Source organism: Lactuca virosa, chromosome 1 (genome assembly GCF_052849685.1).
Source record: "Lactuca virosa cultivar CGN04683 chromosome 1, Lactuca_virosa_CGN04683_v6, whole genome shotgun sequence".
Classification (NCBI taxonomy): domain Eukaryota; kingdom Viridiplantae; phylum Streptophyta; class Magnoliopsida; order Asterales; family Asteraceae; genus Lactuca; species Lactuca virosa.
Window position 1 is genome coordinate 66,809,980 of NC_136426.1, and position 12,924 is coordinate 66,822,903.

Consider the following 12,924-nt stretch of genomic DNA (forward strand, 5'->3'; position numbering starts at 1 on the left):
CGTCCTCTGAATCTCAGGTTTCCCGATTCTGCTACCCTTGCCATCAACTTCGGTCAATTCAGACCCAATGACGTCCTCCATTGACGTAAAAAAAAGAAATCCCATGGCACGATTCCATCGTTTCCCGATGAAGGAGGTACATTCTTGTTTCCCGTCTCCCGTTTTGATGTACGGAATCTGCTACCACCATCGGGTTGTGGTGGAGGACGACGGGAATCATAACGGGGATGTGGCGGCGTCGGGTGAAGATGATCGGGAAATTGGAGCTCCCCTAGGGCGTAATCAGTGAAGGCGGCACCGATATTTTTTAGGGCAGCAATGTAAGCGAAGTGGGAGGGTGCAAAGGCGTAGTGAGCGGAGATTGATTGTTTCATGAACGCTTTTCTTTCCTTGCATTGGTTAACAACTTCTTTGTTCTCCATCCTAATCGTTGATTGCGAACATCCCATATTTCTTCTTCGTCTATCTGATGAATGTTCCGAACCTGAGAATTTTGGTCTCATTTTTTATGCATTTTGTTATGTATGTAAGTTGAAAGAAAGTAGCAACGATGTTGTCCTATCGAAGTTGATAATAATACGAATAGTCAACGGGTCACAACAGAGATCAAACTTACAAGTTTAAAAATAAATGAGTTAAATATGTTAGCTAATTAATTAATAAGTTATGATGATTATAAAATAATAATATTATCATAATAATCTAATTTTTAAAGAGAATCGTCTAAAAAATTGTATGTATTAAAAAAATCTTTTAACAAGTTGTATTTGTTTTTTGTATTTTGGCTATTTTTTTATGTTACATAAACAAAATTATCACAAACCTTACCTAGAATGTCGGTAGTAATAAATCCAAAACTTTCAAAATCTTGTCTACATAAAATGCCAACCTTTCGCATTGCATCCTAAGTGTTGTCGAGTTGTTGACGGAGGTTAGAAAATAAACTTAGGCCCCGTTTGATATGCGTCTGACCGAGTCGGGTCAGACGTTTTTGACAAAAATAGAAATTAAGATGTAGATGATATTTGTTGTGCATTTGTGTATTTGGAGTAGTTTTAAATCAATGTGAATCCTATACATCTTAGTTTAACAAAAACAGAAATTAAAATTACCATTGAGCTTGTTTTTGGGTGGTCTGAGATGTTTAAAGAGAGTATGATTCACTTAATGGGATTCAAGATTTTTGACCATGGTATGATATAAACTGCCACATCATATGAACTTTGAAATGACCAATTTTCATAAACTTTGATTGATTCCCCTCTTGTAATCATGATTACACAGGTAGTGGAATTAGCTAGATCCATGTTTAAACACTGTAAAAGGTAGAAGGGGTATTTTGGGTATAAAAATATTATATGTATGTTTTGTTCTAAATGTTGAATCAAAATTGTGCTTAAAAATATATGTTTTTATAACTCTTCAGCAACTTCTTCCATCACTGTGTAGAGTAGTAGGGTAAAATGGTCATTTTTCATCAATCAGCACATTTAGTCAGATGTACAATCAAACAATAAAGGAATTCAAATGTTATTTGAATGCATATCTCTATCTTTAGTTATCTTTATCTTTATTTTCTGTTGCTAAGATTCTTATCTTTACGTTTTATTAGCTTCACCAAACATTGTATTTATTTAAAGGCTTTTGATAAGTCAATACAAGTAATTGTTTTTCAATCAATTTCTATATGGTATCAGAGACGATCGATCCAGCCTAAACGAAAAACCCTACCATGGGTACCGGTGGTGCAGAAAGCTCCGGCAAGAAAGACAATGAATCCACAAATATCGACTCCAATTCACCCTATTACCTGCATGCGTCTGATTATCCCAGACAAATGCAAGTGAATGACATACTGACCGATAGCAATTATAGCGATTGGTCACAGGAGATGACAAATTTCTTATATGCGAAGAACAAGATGGGATTTGTGAATCAAACCATCGAAAAACCGGAAGAAAACGTAGCTGAATACTTGATATGGATGAGGTGTGATGCCATGATCAAAGGATGGCTCACCACAGCAATGGAGAAAGGCATCAGATCCAGCGTGAAGTACGCTTCCACATCAGCAGAAATATGGGCAGATCTCAAGGAACGTTTTGGAAAGGAGAGTGCCCCACGTGCTTATGAACTGAAAAGAACACTTACCATCACACACCAAGATGGAGCTTCCGTTTCTGCCTACTACACTAAGATGAGAAGTGTATGGGACGAGATTCAATCAGTGTGCCCTCTGCCCTCGTGCACATGTGGAAAATGCACCTGTAATATTGGAAAGAAATTGACTGAATCTAAAGAAAAAGAAAGATTATATGAATTTCTTTTGGGACTGGATGATGTTTTTTCGACTGTCAGGTCTCAAATCCTCACATCGAAGCCTACACCAACACTTGGAGAAGCTTACCATCTCGTTGCTGAAGATGAACAACAACGTGCCATCTCATCCACGAGAAGGATACCTCATGATGCGGCGGCATTTCAAACCTTCAGTACAAGAAAACGAGATGCATCAGCTGAGGTTGCAGATTCAAGACACAGGGGCATACCCAAGGAAGCCAAACGCACAAACCAAGAGGGTGAACACTGCACGGTATGTGGAAAAAATGGGCACAATAAAACTGGATGTTTCAAGGTGATTGGATATCCAGAGTGGTGGCAGGGAAAAGGGAAGAAAGAAAAGGAAAGTCCAAAAGCCTCTTGGGCCAGTGCTAATTCGAGTCCTGTTGCTGGACTCACGAATGAACAATACCAAACACTGATTAAGCATCTCTCCATTGACAAGAAGGTAGAAAGCAGTGATGAAGCAAGTGCAAGCGCAAATTTGGCTGGTAAGACAATAGAAAGTGAATATTGGATTGTTGATACAGGTGCAACAGAACATATGACTGGTGATCAAAATTTACTTGAAAGCGAAGGTAAACTTTAGTTATGAAGCACCAGTTGCCATTCCTAATGGTGCCTTGATTCCAGTTGAAGGAAAAGGAAATAGTAGGCTACCAAATGGCATGAAGCTTGGGAATGTGCTATATATTCCCTCATTCAATTGCAACATGTTATCAGTAGGACGACTAACAGATGATTTGAACTGTGTTGTGACTTTTTTTCGTGGTTTTTGTGTTGCACAGGACTTAGCCACGAAAAATTTGATTGGTGTGGGTAAGCGTGAAGGTGGGCTCTATCGGATGGATTCTAAAGAAAATATGACAAGAGCTATGGCAAGTAGTCAGAATGTTGAAATTTGGCATAGAAGACTTGGGCACGCATCAGAATCTAAGCTGCATTGAGTTGATTTTTTAAAGAATTCTAGTTTTAGTTTGAAAAATAAGAACTGTGATTCATGTGTAAAGGCAAAACTCACACGTTTGCCATTTCCCATTTCATCTAGTAAAACCACTGATTGTTTTGAATTAGTGCACTGTGACATTTGGGGTAGCTATCGGACACCTTCTTTTACTGGGGCTCGCTATTTTTTAACTATAGTTGATGACCACAGTAGAGCTGTTTGGGTCTTTCTCCTCAAACACAAGCATGAAGCAAGAAAATGTTTAATTGAGTTTTCTAACATAGTCAAAACACAGTTCGAAAAGATAAAAAGAATAAGAAGCGATAATGGTGGAGAGTTTGTATCACATGTTATGAGTGACTTCTATGCATCAGAAGGGATTATGCTTGAGACATATTGCGTTAAAACCCCCCAACAAAATGGAATAGTGGAAAGAAAACACAGGCATCTGCTTGAAATTGCTAGATGTTTGAAGTTTGAAGCTAACTTACCCACCAAATTCTGGGGGGAATGTGTTTTGACAGCAGCCTACATCATCAATAGGTTGCCATCCAAAGTAATTGATCACAAAACACCTTTTGAAATTTTATTTGGCAGAAAACCCTATTACACCCACATGAAATTTTTTGGTTGTTTGGTGTATACTAGGAATACAGAGACGCGAGGAGATAAGTTTGAAGTCAAGGGGAGGCCTGGGGTTTTCGTGGGATATCCTCAAGGTCAAAAGGGATATTGTGTTTATGACTTGGAGACCAAGAAAATTATTGTCTCAAGAGATATCAAGTTTTTTGAAGAAAATTGCCCTTATGCCAACGTAAAGCACGAGTCTGATACAACCAATGATCAAGATCTTTTTGAACTCGATGCCACCACATACGATGACCCACAGATGAATATTACACCTCAGCGACATCATGCGATTGATGTTCCTATTACTGTTGCAACCGAACATCAAGAAGCTGATCAAGCACCTACATCGGCAAGCATGGATAACCACGACACTGCTGACAATCACCATGATAATGATGAACAACAACATACATTCCTTCAGCGAGTAACCAGACCAAAGACTCTACCAAAAAGATACGAGGGATTTCAAGTCGATCTACCTCCTTCGATCAACATATGCTTCCTACATCTGATCAAGCCTCACCAACGGAACATTCATTAGCTAACTATGTTTCTTATGACAGGTTTTCTGACAGCCACAAAGCATTCCTGTCTTCCATTAGCTCTCACTTCGAACCACGATGCTTCAAACAAGCAGCAAAAGATGTCAAATGGAGAGAAGCAATGAAGAAAGAGATCGAAGCTTTAGAAACTAATAGTACTTGGACTCTTGAACAACTACCTCCTGGTAAGAAAGCTGTTGGATCTAAATGGGTATACAAGGTTAAATATAAACCAAACGGTGAAGTGGAACGCTACAAAGCCAGATTAGTGGCTAAAGGGTATACTCAAACAGAGGGAATTGATTTTCATGACACTTTTGCCCCTGTTGCCAAGCTCGTTACCGTCAGAACATTACTAGCCATAGCAACCAAGAAAGATTGGATTGTCAACCAACTAGATGTGAACAATGCTTTCTTGCATGGCGACTTGCAAGAAGAAGTTTACATGAAGGTCCCTGAGGGTTTTGCAAAGGAAGGTGATAATAGGGTATGCAGGTTACGAAAGTCCCTATATGGACTTCGCCAAGCATCACGTAACTGGTACCAAAAATTCACCTTGGCCTTAACTCAAATGCACTTTAAACAGTCTTATGTCGATGCCTCACTTTTTACCTATAAGAAGGATGATGTCTTTGTTGCAGTCTTAATCTATGTCGATGACGTCATCATAGCCGGTAACAGTTGCGCCAAAATACAAACCACAAAATCTGAACTTCATCGACGTTTCAGTATAAAAGATCTGGGTCCTCTCAAATATTTTTTGGGTATTGAGGTAGCCAAAACAGCCAAAGGTCTTGTGCTCAGTCAACGAAAGTATACCATGGACATCCTAAAGGATTGTGGGATGGAAGGCTGTAGACCCAGTTCTTTTCCCATGGAGCAAAACCTCCAACTTGATCAAAGTACAGAAAGTCCACAAGTAGAAGCAGCTCAATATCGTCAATTGATTGGGCGCCTCCTCTATCTTCAAGCAACTCGCCCTGACATCGCATATGCTGTTAATATGCTTAGTCAGTTTGTGGCCGACCCAAGACAAACTCATATGAATGTTGCACTCCGGGTTCTTCGCTACCTCAAAACTGCTCCTGGTCAAGGCATACTTCTGCCTCGAGAAGGGGGGCTAAAACTTGAGTCGTATTGTGACTCTGACTGGCTTGGTTGTGCCTACACACGGCGATCCAGAACTGGATATTTACTTGTCTTGGGTGGAGCACCAATCTCTTGGAAAACAAAGAAACAAACGGTGGTCTCGCGCTCGTCAGCTGAAGCGGAGTATCGAGCCATGGCAATCACTGTTAGTGAGGTGTTGTGGGTTCGATGGTTATTAGATGTTTTACAAGCGCCTCAATTGCACGCCACTCCACTCCTTTATGACAATCAAGCGGCCAGACAAATAGCTAATAACCCTGTTTTCCATGAACGCACCAAACACGTCAAAATGGACTGTTATTTCGTTCGTGAACGTGTTGAAACTAATGAAATTCTACCTGTTCGAGTAGACACTCAACTTCAAGTGGCAGATTTGTTCACTAAAGCTTTGGGAGGAGAAAGACTACGACTATTAATGAGCAAGCTGGGCATTAGCAACTTACATGCTCTAGCTTGAGGGGGAGTAAAGGAATTCAAATGTTATTTGAATGCATATCTCTATCTTTAGTTATCTTTATCTTTATTTTATGTTGCTAAGATTCTTATCTTTATGTTTTATTAGCTTCACCAAACATTGTATTTATTTAAAGGCTTTTGATAAGTCAATACAAGTAATTGTTTTTCATCAATTTCTATAAACAACATGATTTCTTACTCAGTCAGGATTTCTTACCCTGACAGATCTTTCTCAGTCAGCACTTTCTCAATCAGAAACTATCAAACTGGACCTTAGTTTGCTTCATTTGGCATTAACCCTACTCACAGTATCTTAATTCTTTGCGCCTATGTTCATATATTATTAGAAATGTTGCTAGAAGAGATGCAGTGGAAATATGACTTATTTTTTACCAATAAAAATAATATATTGATCACTTTTACGTATAATCCAACATACTTATATCTTTTTATACCAATAATAGCTTGAAACTTGTAAAGTGCTTATAACTTTTGGATTATATATATAATTGGAACAAAAATGTAAAAGTATTTGTTATTATGGATAAAAAGTTATATGTATGTGTATTGTTGTTATATCATACATGTAAAGAAATATAAGTGCATCATCAAGTTGACTAAAACATAAATAAGATTTCAAATTACAAATTGTTATTACCAGCAAATAAATGTTAGTATTTAGTATGTTGTTATAGATAAAACAAAAAAAAATGTTAGTATTTACTATGTTGTTATTATTGGTAAAAAATTATAAATATATTATTATTATTATTATTATCAGGGGCAGAGCCAGAATTTAAAGATAACAGGGGCTTATATTGTTTTGACAATGCATATAATTGTGGGTCATAAACGTTTTATTTTAGGTTTTCGAAAAAAAAATGATGTTTTTATTTGCTCACAAACCAAATTACCAATAATAAACATTATTAATTGCAAATTACTAAAATATTAGATGTATTATTATAATTAAAAACTACCTTGTATTAGTTAAGGAGTTGCACTATTTCACTGAATTTAATAATATGGTTTGGAGGGTATTGCGTCTGTTTTGTCTTGTAGGCTGTAATAGCAAAAATATATCTAATTTTAATAATGGTAATTGGGGGTAAAGTTAATTTCGTAGGGGCTGTGGAATTTTAAAGGGTTTACGAATGTGGGCTTAAGATTTCGATATTAATCATATATGTGGGCCGAATATTACTTCAATTGAACAAGTTGGAGGGGGCGCAGCATCCGGCTGCCCCCCTACTGGCTCTGCCCCTGATTATTATTATTATCACTGTCACGGATAAACAAAAAATATGGTAATAAGAGTGAAGTACAATAGTAGTGCAAAAAGTATGGGTTATACAGGTTGGGTTACCGATTAAAACATATTAGTTGGGTTGAGATAGGTCACATTTTTTGGATTAATTTGCAAAAATTTCTTCTAAATAGTTTGAAAGGTTTAATCGTTAAAATGATAAAAATAAAATAAATAAATAAATTTATCTCATCAACTTTTTAACATTTATCACAAAAAATGACATCTATTTCACAGTTATTTTGTCAAACGGAATCATTATTTCACAAAAAAAAATGTCATTTCACAAAAATCGGCATCATCCAAAAAGAAAAAAGCAATTTACAAGGTCTTTTTCTTTTTGCAAATATAAGTGCCTGGTTTGTGGTAATCGGTGGTGATAACTTGAACATGGTTATATAACTATGTTAGCAACATAACAATATCTATTTTTTCTACTCTAATAAATGAAAGTTTTTTTTTGCCACAAGTGACACACTCATTCAATTTGTCAAATGTCATTTTGTGATTATTTTGAATTAATTTATTTTCCACTTCATTTCATGGATTTTTCTAATTTAATAAATTCCACATAATACTTTTATGTAATAATTACAATAAATGTAATAATAAATAAATATCAATTTCATTAATGGACTTACGTTTTTATTTCAAAATTTCCAAATTAAAGCTCATTAGTTTATTTTGTTTATTTATTTAAATTTAAAAGATAAAAAAAATCAATTTTAATAATTCATTATTTTTCTTATTTTCTCATAAATCCAAAAGTTCTTAAATATTTAAACATTTATTTTTATTTTTTTTTAATTAACTCATGTAAGTTTATAATAAAATTAATTAAAAGATTTCAATAAAATGCACCAAGGACAAATTGCAATTTGCATCGAAGTATTTGCCTACTTAATTATATTTAAATTTTTACTTGTGTAATCTGGACTCTAAAGATGCATAAATGGGCTCCAAGCCCGACCTTACTTGCAGGCCAAAAATCCCAGACCGGGTAAAAGCAAATCCTAAGGAAGGTTCGAGCCGGACTTTTTATATGAATATCACCAAATCATGACATCGCCAACGCATTCCGCCATTCCCTCGGCCTAAAACGCAGGCTTTTTTGGGCTTCTCGTTTTATTTTTTGGGTTATCACTTAATTAAGTGATTCAAATCAATTAAAGGCAACACATTAAATAGTCGTAACAGTTGTTTCACACGTATGTACGTATTTCCTACAATAAAAATGATTGGAATAGAAGTAGAAAAATAAATAACTACAAATGCATACTACAATCATATATGATTTTATTAAATTGTTATCTTATTTAATTGTTATTGAACATTTAGGGACAAAATTCCCACTAAACAAATATAGCTTATCGCAATTTTCGGTCTCTGCTGCCAGAAGTCATTTGACACAACTCAAAAGTTTTCCAAACTTGGGTCGCTTGTTGGATTGACAAAACCATTACAACAATATTACTCACGGCTGCAGTCATTCTTTTGAATTAAGAGAGTTCATTTTTAAGCATGATTATGCAAATCCAACAATATCCTTTTTATATTGTTGTGGATAGAGTAAAATTGTTAAAAGGTTCATAGCCATTTATGAATTCACCTAACTTCCACTCAGCACTAATACAACTCCAATCTGATCGGCCCATTTATGAATTCACCCAACTCCTATTAAACAACCATCTCACTCGGCTCTTTGTGAATTAACTCAACTCACACTTAATATCTTATCCAACCACCATGTTAGAACTTAGAACCATAACATGGTTTACAACAAAAGCTACATAACTTAAAAGCTTAATTTTCCCACTTCCAAAATGTCTTCCAATTGGTTAAAATTGTCCATAAATTTAAATGTCCTTCATTACCCGAGTACTGCTCGATGTGATGAAGATGAGTGAAAAGATGAGTGAGGTTGCCGTTAGAATCAACACGGATGAAACTGTATTCTAGAACAAATCGAAGAGAAGAAATGTATAACCAAAAAGCCGAATATGACGCAACGTACATGATTGTATGAATGGAAAACATGCATTGATTAGTGAGGAAAAAACATGAATTTACAAGACTTGGTTTTAAGACATTAATGAGCTCTTTTATCTTTCGTCGTCCCTTGACTCAGGTTTTCACATTTTAGATTTTTGTTACCTCTCTTGCATACCTGATTTCCCAGAGCTCAACATCCTGTCCTCGATCGTAACTATTCGCATACTGGGGGATCTCTGTAAGATCAATGCGTGTGCCAACAAATGCACATAACATTCCATTTTGAAGAAGCTCGTTGTGTTCTGCATCATCTATTGTTGCCAACCCACAATCAGAGAGAAACTAAAACCGGACATGACAAAACAAGCTTTCTAGGGCTATTTTTGATACGGATGAGGAGGGCATTTACGTCTTTTGCATTGTTTCTTCCGCTTTTTGGGTGGGACAAAAAGTTTTCATATTCTTGTTCTGATCTGTTCTGTTCTGTCATTCATAGATATTCGCTCTCAAAAGAAGGGATCTTTACCTGTTTCGTCCCTTACGTAACTTCGAAAACGTGAATACCCGTTTGCAACGATGTCAAGATCATCAAGACTGAAATTGTAACGTTTCTCAAGAGCCAGATATAACACCTGAAATAAGAGAAATACATTATCAACTGCTCTAATTAATGTCTACACAAAAGAAACGTTGAAACCTTTTTATGCAAATATATATTATAATATGGTACCTTGTTCAAACCGTGTGACATCAACCTCTCTAAAGTACTAAACAATGCATCTGTGAGGTCATCGCTATAAATTACATCAGCAGCTACCAGCAAAGATGCCCTCTCAAGTTGTTCGATTTCTGATAAATTCCAACCATAACTAGATTACAAACAAACAGTCAAGTTCTAGTCAACTAAGAAATAATAATACAAAAATGTTGTTAGACTGACACATGCTCATCCTCACCTATGAGAAGATGCTGAATTGCTTTGGTTAGGGGGCCATGAAGCCTTCCAATCAAGTTCACGTACATAAACCCAAGCTTTAGAAGGTAGCATCACAGAATTAAGATGGACATTCCTAGCACAATTTTCAAGTATTTCCACCCCATGATCTATAGGATTAATGATAACAAATATATAGCGGTATCAATTATTTGCAATACATCCCATTTGTTTAGGAGCATAAACAAGAGAGAGGGACATAACATGGGTATAGGTGTATATATGCATGAATGAAAACCAATACCTGTCAGAAAGACTGTTTTTGCAACCCTTGCAAGCAGCATACCAACCAAGCCTTTACAAAGATAAATTGAAAATTTTGTCATACAAGCACTTATGTTTTACCATTTTTATGTCTAGAATTTCAACAAAGATGGGAACTGAAATGGAAGGTCTAAAGTTAAAGCCAATTAGTAGCATTTAATCAATTGATTTGGAATGCAATATTGGGGCATTAATTACAAAGTTGGAAGATTGAGGGGCTGTTTTTTTTTTCATTCAGTACTGTATGGATAAATGATATTTGTATGGAAAAAGTGTCGTGTGTATAAAAACTGTTTCATTTCTAGTGAAATTTTAATGAGATACATTCCAAGTGAAATTTTAACGAGACGGTAAATTCTTTTATGAGATGCAATTCAAGTTTACCTGTACCAGCACCAAGTTCTACTGCCACAATCCCATCAAATTCAGATGTAGTGAACATCTTATGCAAAACAAAATCAGATAGTACCAATTCAGCTCTCCATACCTGATACATACAGAGCAAGCATAATAGCCTCAGCAAAGTAACACAAAAGAGACACAAATACCACAAAAAAAATATTATGCTTATACTTAAGTATGGGAAAAGAGACAATGCATACAAGCACACCCCCACACATAAGAAGCCCAAGCCCTTTATAAACATTACGTGATAACATGCTTTTTCCACAAACACACACACACAAAGAGGGCTCTATACAACCAAACTTCCATAATATGAAGTTCATTACTAGTTTTCAAAAAAGTGAAGGTTAAACAAAATCATTTATTACCTGCAAACCAACGTTTGGAATTGATGAGGTGATATTATGTTGGATAGCCACAACAAGCTTGTCCTTGGAATATTCTGGATACAAGACGATTTCTCTACAAATTATACTTCTTTTCAGGTAAGAAAAATGCATACATGCATAAGAGGTACTCACTTCATGAACATCAATCAGAACATGTAGCAGGCCTTGTAAGCGAGTGCATATTTAGCTATTCCCTCAATATTCAATTTTGTTAATTTATTGATACGTCTATTGCATGCCACAAAATTCATAATAATGCACTTTCATGGACTAGCCGCAGTTTAATGGTAATATGTATCCAGAGAGGTTAAAAACCCGGGATCAGGTTATGGAGGCCAGCTCGCATTGCTCAAGTGCATCTTACAAACATATAGTAATTCTTTGAATACTTTGTTGTGCATTTTAGTCTAACAGGCATGTTTCTGATTCCTCCAATTCTCCTATCCTAGTTTCAGTTTATTTGATCTAACAGTAAAGTTAACCAAAGCAAAACTATAAAGGATAGTAAGGTAAGCACAACTCACTGCTGCGCCTAGGTAAAGCAAGATCGCCATCATCATCCAAGCTAACTTCCTGGCTCTGATTTGAATTATCGAAGGCTTGATATTCATTTTTGCTTCCAATGTACTCAGCATCTACATTCCATCATCAACATAAAAAATAGCAAATCTCAAAATTAGGAACTAAAGCGTGTTACAGACACATGTTCATCACGTAGTTTAATCATCATCGGGACTTCAAATTCAGATTACGTTCTCAATCTGATCCACATTTTATCGCTTAATTTGTGGAGATAGTCCAGTTAGAAACTAATAAGAGTCCAAAACACGGATACATGCTAAATCATGTTTGAGAACGTCAATAGACGATTAATCATTGTAATCAAATTGAGAGTAATTATTAGAAGCAACTAAGCTCACCTCGTGGAAGTGAGAAGGCGAAATGAGAAATGAATGATCCTGAGAATTTCGGCGGACAGCCTAGGTGAATCTCGCTCATTACATGATCCTTCGGAGTGCCTTCTGATGAATTCGCTATCTCCGGTGCAGCTGATACTTGAATTAGTTCTCGACCGTTATGGCCGTGCATTTGACGAAACCCTATTTCGAATTCTCAAACTGTGTAGAGTTTACTCTGTAGTCTGTAACCTCGAATTTGAAGAGAAGTTCCAAATAATTGAGAGAAAGAAGATTTAGGTGGTGTTTGTTTTTCTATAACGGAAATAAATTGAAATTAACCCCAAAAATAATTAAAAAAATAATTTTAAATCAAAATTTTATTTAATTTTAATTATATGAAAATCGAATATAAAGATTATTACGGTGATATAGCTTTTAAGATGTTTATATAAAATAATTAAACATAATAATTGTTAAATAACAATAAATAAAATTGTTAATTTAACGTATGACATGTTCATTTTGTTAAATTTTCTAAGACGATATTTATTTTTTCGGTTAGGTTTAATACATTCGGTAATTTTAATGATTAACTTTATAATTTACTATTTT

At 35.6% G+C, this 12,924-nt stretch overlaps 1 protein-coding gene across 1 annotated transcript; it reads right to left on the reverse strand.

Moving 5' to 3' along the window:
• Positions 1-9,322: 9,322 nt before the first annotated feature.
• On the reverse strand, positions 9,323-12,584 carry LOC145143814 (Putative methyltransferase family protein). Its single transcript, XM_079074825.1, has 9 exons — positions 12,334-12,584; positions 11,938-12,048; positions 11,393-11,466; positions 11,004-11,106; positions 10,600-10,650; positions 10,318-10,465; positions 10,092-10,230; positions 9,888-9,993; positions 9,323-9,672 (listed from the first exon to the last, which is right to left on the reverse strand). The coding sequence occupies exons 1-9, from the start codon at positions 12,500-12,502 to the stop codon at positions 9,509-9,511; spliced, it is 1,065 nt and encodes a 354-aa protein (XP_078930951.1). The 5' UTR covers positions 12,503-12,584; the 3' UTR covers positions 9,323-9,508.
• Positions 12,585-12,924: the final 340 nt, after the last annotated feature.